This window comes from Lolium rigidum, chromosome 6, assembly GCF_022539505.1.
Source record: "Lolium rigidum isolate FL_2022 chromosome 6, APGP_CSIRO_Lrig_0.1, whole genome shotgun sequence".
Classification (NCBI taxonomy): domain Eukaryota; kingdom Viridiplantae; phylum Streptophyta; class Magnoliopsida; order Poales; family Poaceae; genus Lolium; species Lolium rigidum.
Window position 1 is genome coordinate 11070139 of NC_061513.1, and position 16001 is coordinate 11086139.

General features: G+C 46.7%; 2 protein-coding genes across 2 annotated transcripts; both read left to right on the top strand.

Annotated features, from left to right (window-relative positions):
* The first annotated feature begins 2564 nt into the window (after positions 1 to 2564).
* On the top strand, positions 2565 to 5287 carry LOC124662164 (pectin acetylesterase 5-like). Its single transcript, XM_047200040.1, has 12 exons — positions 2565 to 2715; positions 2839 to 2921; positions 3348 to 3480; positions 3648 to 3727; positions 3802 to 3891; positions 4005 to 4129; positions 4203 to 4263; positions 4404 to 4457; positions 4554 to 4631; positions 4717 to 4822; positions 4923 to 5068; positions 5171 to 5287. Exons 1-12 carry the CDS (start codon positions 2565 to 2567, stop codon positions 5285 to 5287), a joined length of 1224 nt encoding a protein of 407 aa, XP_047055996.1.
* Positions 5288 to 12103: 6816 nt separating this feature from the next.
* Positions 12104 to 15604, top strand: LOC124660477 (pectin acetylesterase 5-like). The gene is made up of 12 exons (XM_047198292.1): positions 12104 to 12323; positions 12397 to 12479; positions 13217 to 13346; positions 13494 to 13573; positions 13652 to 13741; positions 13967 to 14091; positions 14163 to 14223; positions 14519 to 14572; positions 14668 to 14745; positions 14830 to 14935; positions 15040 to 15185; positions 15286 to 15604. The coding sequence occupies exons 1-12, from the start codon at positions 12119 to 12121 to the stop codon at positions 15394 to 15396; spliced, it is 1269 nt and encodes a 422-aa protein (XP_047054248.1). The 5' UTR covers positions 12104 to 12118; the 3' UTR covers positions 15397 to 15604.
* Positions 15605 to 16001: the final 397 nt, after the last annotated feature.

Sequence of the window (16001 nt, forward strand, 5' to 3'; positions counted from 1 at the left end):
TCAAGAGATATGGTAGTGCCAATGTGTTGATCACCATCCAGACCATGAGCAAGAGCATGATCAAGAGCTATGACAGTGCCAATGTGTTGGTCACCATCCAGACCATGAGCAAGAGCATGATCAACATCTATGTCAGTGCTAATGTGTTGATCACCATCCAGACCATGAGCAAGAGCATGCTCAACATCTATGGCAGTGCCAATGTGCTGATCACCATCCAGACCATGAGCAAGAGCATGATCAAGAGCTATGATAGTGCCAATGTGTTGGTCACCATCCAGACCATGAGCAAGAGCATGATCAACATCTATGTCAGTGCTAATGTGTTGATCACCATCCAGACCATGAGCAAGAGCATGCTCAACATCTATGGCAGTGCCAATGTGCTGATCACCATCCAGACTATGATCAAGAACATGATCAAGAGCTATGGCAATGCTAATGTGTTGATCACGATCCAGACCATGAGCAAGAGCATGATCAACATCTATGACAGTGCCAATGTATCACCATCCAGACCGTGATCAAGAGCATGGAAAGAGTTGACGTGTATCATATCAAGCAACAAAACTAACTGAGGGGCATCTCCAGTGGGCCGACCCATCTGGTTTTAGCGCGTCTGAAATGGTCTGGGCGGACAGACAGACCGGCCATGCATGCTCCAGCGGGGAAACCCAAATCGACCGACCCGTCCTCCTCGACCCATCGGCCCACCAAATTTGGGGAACCGATGCATCGGTGCGGACGCTGCGTGGAAAGCGCGCATGCCACGCACACACTTGGAAGCGACCCGTTGACAGAAGGCTGACCGGTGGCAGTGTTGGCCACCAAGGCCGTCGCTGACTACTACGCCCGTCGCCTCAACTCCTGCGCTGTCATTGATGCCGATGGCGTTAGAAGCTGGGTGTGCACGCGTCGACATTGATGGCCAGGGGTACTTAAACTGGCGCTGCTTCAGCCGCTTCTCCCCCCACTCCCACGATAATCACCATTGCCACTCCTCCGAGATCTCACCATGAGGGAGATGAAGTTTCCCAACTAGATGAAGAAGTACGCCAACGACCACAAGGCGAAGTCCTCGTCCGCCCGCCGCCGCCGGGACTCTCCGCCTCAGCAGAATCCTGCGCGCGCCCGCCTGCTGCCTCCACCCCCACAGCCGGCACAGTTCATCGGTCCACAAGCGGCAGCGGTGGTAGCACCGATTCCTCCTCCACACCATCCGAGCTGCAACAGTCGGTACGTGGCGGTGCTGGAGCCACTATAGCGGTGGGTGCAGGGCTACCCCTTCCACCATCGCGAAGTCTCCCTTCCATATGGATTGCATCTGAACAGGGGGAGGATCCCTGTTTCGCCTCCGCCCATGGACCGGCGGGCGCTACGCCAGGAGATGTGCCAGCGAATTGAGCGGTTGCCGCCGGCACTGCAGTACGAGGACGCGTACTTGCACGAAGATTTATGGCGCACCTTCCTTGCATGGGAGCACGAGGCGTGCCGGACGATCCGCATTATGCAGTATTTTCTGCCTGACGATGGCGCGCCCGACAGCTAGGACGAGGTCGACTACGACTACGATAAGGAGGACGAGGAGATGGAGGGCGTGCCACCTCCAACCACTGTCAAGATGGAGGCGCTCATTCTTAACGACTACGACGAGGAGGCGGCCATGGCCGCCACCCTGGCCGCGTTAAAGGCTGACGAGGAGTCGAAGTGGTCGTGGCTAAGGCTGGAGGACATCATCCGACTCTCGGCAATGGTGGCGGAGCACGTTGCTTCTCTACCACCACCACCACCATTGCCGCCGCACGCGCCACCACATGCAGCATGGGACGGCTAGATGGTACCACCTCCTCCGCAAGTATGCGCCGCTAGCCACACCGCCGTAGTACGCGCAACCGCCTCAGTACGCACCGTAGCAGCCGCAGTACGTTCCGCAGCCGCCGGAGGTCCCTACTTGGGCGCATCAGTTGTGGGTGCCCCGCTTTTTGTCGAGCTCGTCTCCGACGATGAAGAAGACGTTCAATTTAATGAAATTTTTATTGAATTTTCGCGCGCTTTTTAAACTTCGTTCAAATTGTTTATCTCCGGTGAGCGGGCCAAATAGCCAGCGAACCAAATGGGTGACGATGTTGGGTGCACTATACTGGCCAATCAGACAATAACAGCACGCAATCTGTCCGTGGGTCGACCAAACGGATAAAAAATAAACTATTTGGATCGCTGTTTTGGGTCGGTCTGGTGTAGATGCCTGGAGGTTGGTTGAAGAGAATTTAAATAGCTGGAGCATGTGGTACGTGTGGGAATTTAAATAATCACTTCCCTGTCCGCTTGCCGGGTACACCCACGTGCTCTTTGTTGTAAGCTACAACTTGAAATCAATCGATCACAACAAGCACGATACCATGCATGTGGCAAATCATATTCTTGTACTAGCGTGATCAAATCGATCAGCTAGCTTCAGCTCTGCCTCTGGTACGTGCGCTTCTTGCCGGAGCTTCGTTGTCGCAGGGGCCAGAGACCGATCCGCTCCCCCTCCCGGAACAACGGCTGGCAACCGCGCATAGGGGATGGCCGTCACAGCGGCGTCTGTTCTGGTCCTTGTGCTGCTGTCCTACTCCGGCCCTCTGTGTCCCAGGCTGGTCCGCGCGTCGCCGTCGCCATTGCCGCCGGAGCCCGTCGCGCTCACCCTCCTCGCTTGCGCCACGGAGAAGGGAGCAGGTACGCGGTCTTGTAACCTTTTAGTCTGTGCCAGGGATCCGATGGGTTGTTTACCCAGCCCATTCCCATCCCTACTCTCGAAGTCTCGATATCATTTGCAATTACAATGCGACTTCATTTCAGTGTGCTTGGATGGAACGCCGCCGGGCTACCACCTGCAGAGAGGCTCCGGGTCAGGATCTAGAAGTTGGCTCATTCACCTAGAGGTACCATGCTTCAAGCACTCACCAATTTTCTTATCTATTAGTGTAGTGGTATGTTTTTTTCCATGTCTAAGCAAGCAGCAAACCTGAAAAATACAAGAGTACCAAATTGAAGATGAGATGATCTTCCCATGTTCTTAATTCTACAATGTTCATAACTTTGAGACGAGAGCTGGCTGGTCATGGTCAGTTTCTGCTGCCATTAAGCAGATGGTTCTCTACATTTTTTTATTCGATAAAAGAATATGTCTTCCTAAATGATTGGGATGTTTAGCAAACATACTGAAGGCTGTCAGGGCCGTTAATTGATTGATCTATATTAGTTCATTTCAAAAGACATGCCTACATGATTGGGATATTTAGCAAGTAGACTCAAGGGTGCCAGGGCCATTGGTTGATTGATTTTTTTTTTCAATTCAAAATATCTAGGGAGGAGGCTGGTGCAACACAGTCGAGAGTTGTTCCGACCGCAGAATGTCCATGTTGGGTTCATCGAACTTCATGAAACCGATAGAGTTCGCCGGTAATGGGATCCTAGACAGTGACCCGCAACTGAATCCCGGTAAGTACTCATGCTTCTCTCTCACACACCACACCTACCATCCATAGCTATTTGTCTGGTCATTTTACTTATATTTCCTTCCTATTTCTGTTTGTTTGAATAAGGTCAGGCTTTGATAGATTTTTTCCTGTTCGTCCTTTCAATAATTTTAATTGGCACATTGTTAGATTTCTACAACTGGAACAGAGTTCGTGTACGGTACTGCGATGGGGCGTCCTTTTCGGGGGACGCGGAAGCTCGAGCGCAGGTAACATTTCTGAATCGTGGTTCACCGGTGCTGCTTTTGTTCCTTGAAGTGATGTTCCGTTGGTAATGATGTAGGATGGAAGCATACTTCACTTCAGAGGATTGCGCATCTATGAAGCAGTAATTGATGAACTCATGGAAAAAGGACTTTCCAGTGCTACACAGGTCATACTTCATTTACCGATTGAACACAATTTCTTAGAAAGATACATCACTTCTGGATTTTGCCTATGTGCCATTTACCGATTGAACACATTTACCGATTGAACACATTTCAGGCCCTCCTCGTGGGTTGTTCTGCCGGTGGTCTAGCCACATTGCTGCATTGCGATGATTTTAGTGCAAGATTTTCTCAGGAGGCTTCAGTTAAATGCCTTGCTGATGCCGGGTTTTTTCTTGACGCGTAAGACTCCTGCAAATAACTGTAATTCACTAACATTGCACCTAAACTAACGTACCACTATTTGTCCTGGCAGAAGGGATATATCTGGAGAAAGGTCCTTTCGCTCTGCCTTTGATGGACTTGTTCAACTCCAGGTTAGTCTCCGGACATTTCTACATTTTTTTTTATGTCGTTAGTCTTGTGCAAACAACCGGGAGAACATTGTAACATTTTCTTGTCCAAGTAACATAGCCACTGAGTTCTCCTCCCCTCTTTTCTCATACATTTGTACCAGAATGTTAGAAAAGTGTTGCCCAAGAACTGCCTTGCCAACAAGGACCCATCCGAGGTAGATTCCGCTGTATAATTTGATTTACGGCCAACACTTATGCCTTGCATCACATTATGTCACTAAGTTCATTAGCTGATATAATGTTGCTCCTAGTGTTTCTTCCCAGCTGAGCTTACTAAGAGTATCCACACACCCGTGTTTATTCTCAACTCTGCGTATGATTCATCTCAGGTACGTTTCTAGTTTCTTTTTGTTCTTATATCCGCTTCTCTGTATTAAAATTCTCACTGTTCTACCTTATGTACCTTTGTCGTAGATACGATACATTCTTGCACCAGACTCATCTGATCCTGATAAGTTGTGGTTGAGTTGCAAGGATAACATCAAAAATTGCAATTCCATACAAACTCAAGTGCTTCATGGTTGGCTTAGCTTGTCAATCAGTTTTCCCTCCTCTTTCAATAGTACTTCTACCTTTTATCTTTCCTGAAACACTAAATAGTTGCTTTTGTTTGTCGATAGGATTTAGGAATGCAATGGTCAATGACATGAAGGTCGCTCAGGTGAAGGAGGATTGGGGCATGTTTATCGATTCATGCTTCACTCACTGCCAAGCACACTATGGCATCTCTTGGAATTCACCAATCTCCCCAAGGCTTGGAAATAAGGCACGTAGTTAAAGAAATTCACTGTCCTATTATCTGTGTTATCTTTGAAGCACTAGGTTGTTACTTGGCTTAATATATTTTGATTACCAATTTGTGAAGCAGACCATTGCAGAGGCGGTTGGAGATTGGTACACTGGAAGAAGGCAAGGAGTTAAATATAATGACTGCAAGTACCCGTGCAACCCAACTTGCAGCACTCTGTTGCCTACACCTCCATGATTCATTAATACATTGAACATTGTCGAGATTTACTACTACCTCCATACCGGATTAATGAGCAATTACGCACTTCGAGAAACAAGTTTGACTACTAATTTGGTCAATAAAATATAAGATATATATCACAAAAATTATATTATTGAAAACATTTTTGGAATACGAATCCAACGGTATAATTTTTGTGGCATATATCTCATATTTTGTTGACCAAATTTATAGTTAAACTTGTTTCTCGAAATGCGTAATTGCCCATTAATCCGGTATGGAGGTAGTATGTAAAGATTCAAGAAAAAAAGGACAATACCACCAGTCATCATATTGTATTGCCCATCGAACTGAAAAATAATGATTGTCAGTAAGTATGGTCGATGATTGACAATTGCCTTGAGTGAAAATGCCAATTGTGTGAAAAATCAAACTATTTATAGTTTGAGCACCAAATATGTTCGAGATATGCCCAAGAGGCAATAATAAAAGTGGTTATTATATATCTTTATGTTTATGATAAATGTTTATATACCATGCTATAATTGTATTAACCGAAACATTGATACATGTGTGATATGTAAACAACAAAGAGTCCCTAGTATGCCTCTTAACTAGCTTGTTGATTAATGGATGATTAGTTTCATAATCATGAACATTGGATGTTATTAATAACAAGGTTATATCATTGTATGAATGATGTAATGGACACACCCAATTAAGCGTAGCATAAGATCTCGTCATTAAGTTATTTGCTATAAGCTTTCGTTACATAGTTACCTAGTCCTTATGACCATGAGATCATATAAATCACTTATACCGGAAAGGTACTTTGATTACATCAAACACCACTGCGTAAATGGATGGCTATAAAGGTGGGATTAAGTATCCGGAAAGTATGAGTTGAGGCATATGGATCAACAGTGGGATTTGTCCATCCCGATGACGGATAGATATACTCTGGGCCCTCTCGGTGGAATGTCGTCTAAATGTCTTGCAAGCATATGAATAAGTTCATAAGAGACCACATACCACGGTACGAGTAAAGAGTACTTGTCGGAGACGAGGTTGAACAAGGTATAGAGTGATACCGAAGATCAAACCTCGGACAAGTAAAATATCGCGAGACAAAGGGAATTGGTATTGTATGTAAATGGTTCATTCGATCACTAAAGTCATCGTTGAATATGTGGGAGCCATTATGGATCTCCAGATCCCGCTATTGGTTATTGATCGGAGTGAGTACTCAACCATGTCCACATAGTTCACGAACCGTAGGGTGACACACTTAAAGTTGGATGTTGAAATGGTAGTACTTGAATATGGAATGGAGTTCGAATATTTGTTCGGAGTTCCGGATGAGATCCCGGACATCACGAGAGTTCCGGAATGGTCCGGAGAATAAGATTCATATATAGGATGTCATTTTATGTGAATTAAAATGTCGCGGAAGGTTCTATGGAAGGTTCTAGAAGGTTCTAGAAAAGTCCGGAAGAAACCACCAAGGAAGGTGGAGTCCACATGGGACTCCACCTCCATGGCCGGCCAACCCTAGTGGGGGAGGAGTCCCAAGTGGACTCCCCTTAGGGGGCCGGCCACCCCCATATGGGAGGTGGAACTCCCACCTTTGGTGGGAGTCCTAGCTTGGCTAGGTTTCCCCTCTTTTTTGGAAGGTTTTGGTTCGGGTCTTATTCGAAGACTTGGAGACCAACTCTTGGGGATCCACCTATATAATGAGGGGCCAAGGGAGGGGGCCGGCCACCCCAAGACTACAACCTGGCCGCCCCCTTGAGTGGCCGGCCACCCCCTCCCAAACCCTAGCCGCCCCCTCTCCTCCATAGCTCCCGCGTGCTTTAGCGAAGCTCCGCCGGAGTTCTCCACCGCCACCGACACCACGCCGTCGTGCTGTCGGATTCAAGAGGAGCTACTACTTCCGCTGCCCGCTGGAACGGGAGGTGGACGTCGTCTTCATCAACAACCGAACGCGTGACCGAGTACGGAGGTGCTGCCCGTTCGTGGCGCCGGAACCGATCGTGATCAAGATCTTCTACGCGCTTTTGCAAGCGGCAAGTGAACGTTTACCGCAGCAACAAGAGCCTCATCTTGTAGGCTTTGGAATCTCTTCAAGGGTGAGACTCGATACCCCTCGTTGCTACCGTCTTCTAGATTGCATCTTGGCTTGGATTGCGTGTTCGCGGTAGGAAATTTTTTGTTTTCTATGCAACGTTATCCTACAAAATAACCATGGGAAATTTCCCCCCAAAAATCTGTGTTATTTTATTAATTCATCAAACATCGCATCAAAACTCAAATTCATAGTTCTTCCGTGGAGAAAAAATATATAGAATTCACTGTTTCTGTCGTGGTTAAGTTGCAAAGTCAGGCTCGACTGGCTTGATGTGGTTGGGTGACGTCATGCACTGTGAAGTTCTTCGTGCCCGGTAGCGATTGACAATTGCGTCAAGCAAAGATGTTGATTGCGTGAAAAAGTAGATCTATTTATAGTTCAAGCACGAAATAAGCATGGGAAATTTCCCTAAAAAAGAGGTGATACTTTATTAATTCATTGAACCTTGCATCGAAATTCAAATTTATAGTATTTTTTGTGGATAAAGAAATATCATCAGCTCCTATCTGGTCGTGGTCAAGTTGCAATGACAATATCCAAAACTGCAAGTCTACACAAACTGAATTTCTTAATGGCTAGTTTATAGTTAGTCGTGGTCAAGTAATCATATTTTGTTCTTTTTGCGCGCGGGAGTCTGTGTTATCTTTGATTCATTGGACAACCATGTGCAGTCGCTTGCATTGTTATATATATTTTTAATTAATATTTTATTATATGGAGCAGACCAGTCCGGAGGCTGTGGCATCAAGGAAGAAGCCAAGCAGGAGCGAAAGAGATCGAGCGCGAGTGCCCATAGAGCCCAACCTGTAGCAGCCAGTTGCCTCCATGATCCATTTTTACTAGTAGCTACATTTGACCGCGCCGGAAAATTTTACTATTGTGGCGCTTCAAAAAAAGAAAAGAAGAGGCAAACCGAACAGTCATAAGAGCATCTCCAACAGGCGCGCTATATCGCGGCGCGCTAAAACCAAGAATCCGCGCGCGGTAAACAGATATGGCGCGCTGTGCCGTTTTTTCCTCCGCCGGGCGCGGCAAAATACAGCGCGTGCGCGCGCAGGAAAAATGGTCCTCCGCCAGGCGCTGCAAAATACAGCGCGCGCGGGCGCGGAAAACAGATTTCTAGTCTATTTTGCATTCACAATTCATGAAAGAAATGACACAATTCATGAAATAAATGACACAAAGTGCAACAACATCACATAGTTCAACAAGGACACACAAAATGACGTAGTTCAACAATGACACACGACATATGGTTCAAATGGACAAAGTGAAACAATGCATATCACAAATGCATATCACACTTCCGCATTTTCCAAGTCAACACCTTCTTCTTCGTCCTCGTCCGCATGGTTCGCTCGATCCCACTTGTGTTTGTATTGAAGTACTCCGTCATCCTCATCCAATATGTTTCTCTTGTTTGATCGGTACCGGTTGTTGGATCCATTCCAATTGTCAACCACGTCTTGCAAAGCAACTTGTCCTCCGCTATGGTGTAGTTGGCGGCCCGGCCGGGAGGGCGAGGTTCAATCAACCCTTCTCCTTCCTCATCTACATCCTCATATTCCTCCTCCCCATAGGCGGCTTCATCGTCATGCAAGAACGAGGATCCAACATTCATTGTCTCCATGAATGCCGCATCATCCACTCTACATTGCAATGAAATTCATTACCATCGGCTAGGTATGCATCTAAACCACAATTCGACAAAAAGAAGTGTTTTTTACCTCTCGGGCATTTCACCATCCACCATATGTGCGCCCGCGCGGTTGCCGGACGGAGGCGTCGGCTGGGTCGGCGGAGGAGGAGGAGGAGAAGGCGCCGGGTTCGGCGCCGGAGGAGGAGGCTGTCGGCGGGGGACGGGCGCCTTCGCTTTCTTCGGTGGCGCGACGGCGGCGGGGCCGACGTGAGGCCGTTTCGTTGACGGCGCCTTCCCCCTCCTCGGCGCGGGCCGCGCGTTGCCGGTGCCTCGCGCGGCCATCCGCGCCGCGGCGGCGCCTGCGTGTAGTGCCCCGCGCGGCGGGACGAACAGCGCCCGCGCGGCGGCCCGTTGGGTTCCCGGCGTCGGCGCCGCCGCTAGGGTTTGGCGCTGGCGCGGCGGAAGTGGCGGCGGCGGCGGAGGGTGTGACGAGTAGGGAGGGGTCGGCGGGTTGCCGGGAGGGGTCGTCCATCGTCGGGATCGCCGGCGGCGCGCGGAGACGACGGATTGGGCTCGGGGCAGCGACGCGGGGAGGAAGTTTCAGCGCGGGGGATTTTTCGCGGTTGGACGAGCGATGCCGCGCGCTGCAGCCGACGCGCCGGATATGCCGCTCCGGATTGTGCAAAACGCCGCGCGCCCTAAAAATTTTACAGCACCGCGCCGTTTACCGCGCTCGCTGGAGCGCCTGATTCTGTCCCGCGCGCGCTATATCGGACGTTTTTATGCCGCGCGGCCTATATAGCGCGCCTGTTGGAGATGCTCTAATACACTTCTGCTCCGGTGCTCCCCCGTTGGCAAATGTCAGGCCTCGTCAAAAATAAGGACGGTTAAGATCTTTTTATACCCCTTCGTAAGCGGGGTTATTGATTATAAAATTTAAAAATCTGATATGTACGTACGACCCTCTAGAGGGCCGTATGACCCGCGTTGTTTTGTACGTACTACGGTGACGTTCGTGTACAAAATAGGCGGGACATATAAAATGGTCGTGGGCGTCTTCTCATACATCGTCCCACCAATCTGTTCTCAAATCAGGAACGGAAATACCTTATGTATACATATAGATATACATTGGATGGACATGGGTCAGCGGGCCTAAAGCTGGAAAACAAAACAAAAAATGAATACAACCTCTTAACTTGTGTTAGTGGGAAGCACCTGTTGAGATACATATCCTTGTATATCCGGATGTGTATCTTCTGTAGTTATGTATAGCGATACATAACTTTGTATTTATTATTGGGTCCGCCTCCTTCTTTGTATAGTCGAGGACGTGGCCTATATATGTAACGCCATGTGCACCCAATCAATACATTGTGAGTTGCATCCCTCTCTACATGGTATCGGAGCCCCAGGTCTCGAGTTCAAATCCTGGCTTTCCCAATTTATTCTAAAAATTATCTCCTCTCCCAGCAGCCTCCTGCCGTGTGTATCCAGCCTTCCGCTGCCTCTTTGCCTCTCTACATGTGTTGACTTGTCTTCTCGTCTTCCCGTCACACGTGAGAGGGGGTGTTGACGTGTATAAAGTAGATTGCCTAGCCCTTTTCATCAGTTCGGACTTTTGGTTCAAGTGGCTAGTGCATGAAGCTTAACATTACGCCCACGAGCTCCTGGATCGTGCCGGTATGCTTAACTGCAAACCCGCGGCCACGCTTGTCGACACGAAGTCCAAGCTCTTCGCCACGGATGGTTCGTTGGCCACAGACGCGTCACTTTATCGCTCCATCGTCGGTGCCCTGCAGTACCTCACCTTGACCCGCCCCGAGCTGCAGTATGCTGTCCAGCAGGTGTGCCTTCACATGCATGCTCCGCGGGATCCTCATTGGGCTGCGGTCAAGCGGATCCTCCGCTACATTCGTGGCACCATGGACTTCGGTCTCTCCCTCCACGCCTCCACCGCCACGGACATCGTCGCCTACTCGGACGCCGATTGGGTAGGCTGCCCCGACACGCGTCGCTCCACGTCTGGCTACTGCGTCTACTTCGGACCTTCGCTCATCTCCTGGTCGTCTAAGTGACAACCCACAGTCTCTCGCTCCAGCGCCGAAGCGGAGTACCGGGCTGTTGCTAACACGGTTGCCGAGGTCTCTTGGCTGCGGCAACTCCTCGTTGAGCTCTCATGTCCTGTTGCCAAAGCCACCGTGCTCTATTGCGACAACGTCTCCGCCGTCTACCTCTCCGCCAACCCGGTCCACCATCGCCGCACCAAGCATATTGAGCTGGACATCCACTTTGTTCGGGAACAGGTGGCCCTTGGACACATTCGAGTACTTCATGTGCCCACCTCCCAACAATTTGCGGATGTCATGACTAAGGGTCTCCCTACGGCGTCATTTGAGGAGTTCCGGTCCAGTCTATGCGTTCGACCAGGCGACGCTCGACTGCGGGGGGTGTTGAGATCCATATCCTTGTATATCTGGATGTGTATCTTCTGTAGTTATGTATAGCGATACATATCTTTGTATTTATTATTGGGCCCGCCTCCTTCCTTGTATAGTCGAGGACGTGGCCTATATATGTAACGTCATGTGCACCCAATCAATACATTGTGAGTTGCATCCCTTTCTACATCACCGGAGCAGGACTCGTCATAATAATGTGTTCTGCATCGGAGCGTAAAACATGTGGCTGTGTACATGGATCGTTGTAAAGGTCTGGACATTTCATTCTTCCTAAAGCAGGTGGCTGTGTGCAGTTGACTGATAAACAGGTCGGGACATTACATTTCATCCTTCTTGCTCCAGTAAAAAAAGGACGAGAAAAATTCAGTGCAAAACGCAAGCAAGGAGTGGTAGAAGTGCTCGGCACAACGCAAGCACAAACTGAAAAGATTGAAGCGTACTAAAGTAGTATCAAGCAACGGCGCACCAGACAGTTGGTTGAAGCATTCAAACTGTAAATCTTGAGCGCGAAGATGTGGTGGCGGCAACCAACGGTGGAGGGGTGGAGTCCACCACCGCTGTCGAGATAAGAAATCATGTAGCCCGCCTCCAAGCGACGTACGGCCATAGAAACAACAATGGCGCCGGGGGCAACCGAGCCGCTCCTCGCCCCGCCGCGCCAGCAGCGCCGGCGCCGCGCATGGGGACTCGCCGTAACGGCGGTCCTGGTCCTGCTACTGTTCCTGCTGTCCGCCTCCGGCCCTCTCCGTCCCAGACTGTTCAGCTCGTCGCCGGAGCGCGTCCCGCTCACCCTCCTCGCCGGCGCCAAGGAGAAAGGAGCAGGTACGTTCGCGGTGTTCATCCGACGTTGTATCAGAATCATAGCTTCTTTCTTGCATTAATCCATCCATTTCAGTGTGCTTGGATGGAACCCCGCCGGGGTACCACCTGCAGAGAGGCTCCGGCGACGGGGCCAACAAATGGCTCGTCCATCTAGAGGTAGTACCATCATCCATCAGTCACCCTTCTTTTTCCTGATATATAAATTGCTAGAGTGAGGACGTGGGCATAGCCCAGTGGTTGGGGTCGCAGTGGCGCATCCCAACGACCAGAGTTCGAATCCTGTCAGGAACGAATTTCTGGAATTCTCACGCCGAGGTCCCGTTTCTACTATATCATTTAGTGTCTAGTTTCTCCTAGCACTAATTCAAAATAAATTGCTAGAGTACGTTTTTTCATTTCTGGCATTAATTAGCCAGCAGAAAATTGAAAAAAATATCAAACTGAAGATGAGACAGTCTTCCTGTGTTCTTTCTTATAATTTAAAAAATTGAGATAGAGATCGACCTGGGTTCTAATAAATTTTTGCTGCCACTAAGCATGTGGCTCTGTGGACTTTTATTCCATAAGAAGATGCCTTCTTATGATTGTGGTTGGTGAGCAGACGGACTCAAGGCTGGCAGGGCAATTAGTTGACATATTTTTTTTGATAAAGGGTGCTTTATTACTTCAAATGTTTAAGCATTACACTCAGATGCGTACAACCGTTCAAAGTCCGACGGATAAAACATGAAAATAAATAGTTGACTAGTACATTTTACAAAAGATATATTTTATATTTTTTTAAAAAATATGCACTTTTTATAACTAAAACGTGCTTTGAGATAGAGACCTGGGTCCTAATTTCTTCGCCAATAAGTAAGCTTTTCATTTCTCTTCTAATTGAAAACACCCAGGGAGGAGGCTGGTGCAGCACAATCGAGGATTGTTCGAACCGTAGAATGACCGCGTTGGGCTCATCCAATTTCATGAAGCCGATACGGTTCGCTGCTGCCATTCTCGACAGCGATCAGCTGCAGAATCCTGGTAATTGTTGATTGTTCTTTCTCATTTACCACTCCCTATTTGTTGCATTGTTCCTCTTTCTCTTTGTTTGGATGAAATCAGGCTGACTTCTTTACCTATTTGATGATAGTATGTCCTTTAACTAATTTTGATTGACACATTGGTTAGATTTCTACAACTGGAACAAAGTCTATGTAAGATACTGCGATGGAGCGTCATTTTCTGGGGATGCAGACGGTTGGGCGCAGGTGGTTTTTCTGAATCCTCGTCCAACGTTGTTGTTTTGGTTGCTTCAAAATGATGATGTTCTGTTGGTAATGATGTAGGATGGAAACACACTTTACTTCCGAGGATTGAACATCTATGAAGCGGTTATTCATGAACTCATGGAAAAAGGACTCTCCAATGCTACACAGGTCATACTCAATCTTTGTAAACTTGGTGTTTTGGGCAATCTTAGCGCTTTGTTCTCAATACAAAGACGTGCTTCCAGGCATGTTCAACAAAAAATGTTCTTGCAGTTTCAGCAACAACCTTTAGTTATCTAGTTGAGAACAAGACCATGTGAAAATGAAGTAACCTCAGTTTCCTTTACTTTTTTTTTTTTTTTTTGAAGGACCTCAGTTTCCTTTACGTTCCAGGCTCTACTTACAGGTTGCTCTGCTGGTGGTCTAGCCGCAATACTGCATTGTGATGATTTTAGCGCAAGATTTTCTCAGGAGGTTGCAGTTAAATGCCTTGCTGATGCTGGATTTTTTCTGGACGTGTAAGACTCTTGAAAATATATGTGAAATCTACTAGCATTGCACCTGAACTGAAGTAACTTTTCTTTGGCAGAAAGGATATATCTGGAGAGAGATCCTTTTGGTCTGTCTATGATGGAGTTGTACAGCTCCAGGTTAGCTGTTAGACATGCTTGAAATTTTGGACGGCATGCCTTATTTTATACTGAAAATTTCTAATCATCTTGTAGTCCTTTTTGTACTTTTCTCCAAACATGACAATAAACAAGGAAAATATTTGTAAACCATAGATTTTCCATGTGGCTAGTCTTGTAACACCAGTCAGCAGAAGATTGCCTATTTTCTGTGCATATTGTTTTTTTTTTTTTAGAAAATGGGAGCTTAGATTACCCTTTGTACAAAATGCCATAGTGTCATTCTAGTCTCGTTTTGTTTGCTAAATTATTTCAGAATGTTAGAAAAGTCTTGCCCAAGGACTGCCTTGCAAACAAGGAGCCAACCGAGGTAGCTTTCTTTTATAATTCGACTTCCTTCACACACTTACACATGTCATCAGATTATGTGAGTATGTTCAATATCTGACATAATGTTGCTCCTAGTGTTTCTTCCCAGCTGAGCTCATAAAGTACATCCGCACCTCCATGTTTATTCTCAACTCTGGATATGATTCATGGCAGGTAACTTTCAATATTCTCTTCTGGTTATTATATTCATTTCTCTATATTAAAATTTCCACTGTTCTACCTATGGTTTCGCTACAGATACGAAACGTTATTGTACCAGGCTCATCTGCTCCTGATAATTCTTGGTTGAGTTGCAAGGACAACATCCGGAACTGCACTTCCAAACAAATTGAAGTTTTTGATGGTTGGCTTAGATTGCCAATCTGTTTTTTCTCCTTTTGTTAAACTTAGCACCTCTGCCTTTTTTCTTTTATGAGACACTAAATGGCTTCTCTTCTTCATCAACAGAGTTTAGGAACACAATGGTTAACAACTTGAAGCTCGTCGAAGATAAGGAAGACTGGGGCATCTTCATCGATTCATGCTTCACTCACTGCCAAACACTCTCTCGCATCTCTTGGAATTCACCAACCTCCCCGAGGGTTGGAAATAAGGTAAGGAGTTAAAATATCCACTATCATATTAGTATGTTATCTTCAATGAACCTTGTTATTGATTGGATTTATACACTTCCATTATCATTTGCTGGGGCAGACCATTGCAGATGCTATTGGAGATTGGCACTCTGGAAGGAGCCATGGAGAGAAAGAAATTGATTGCGAGTATCCGTGCAATCCAACATGCAGCAGTCTGTTGCCCACATGATTTGTTACTGCATTCGAGTAATTCAGTTCTTCAAATAAAATTGGATGATTTGTTTCTACATTGGACCTGTCGAGATTACTAAGTGAAGAATCAAGAAAAGGGGTAATACCAACAATCATCATTTTGTATACTCCATGGAAGTGAAAATTGAGGATCATATGGAATGATAATAAATATGGTCTGATGAATGAAAATTGCATCGAGTGAAGAAGTGAAGTTATTTATAGTTCAAGCACCAAATCATTATGAGAATTTCCCCAAAATGATAAATTATTTTATTAAATCATTAAAACTTCCTTCAACATTTCAATTTCAATTTTATTTGTTTGCAGAAACAAAACGATATCCCTAACCTTGTATGCTAAGAATGGGAACGGATTCAATGAAAAAATTTAACACCCTAAATCTGGCCTTCTTGAAACATTTCAAAAAAAACATTTCACCCTTAATTCAAATTTGCATTTGCTTTTCTTATGTCTCTCTTAGTTCCCAAACTTTGGGAAAGCTTGAGAATATTTGGATTTAGATCCTACACTTTTGAGGATATGATATGTGATGATCTATTCCATTTTTCCAAACCCAAATATTTCAAAATCAATTTTCTT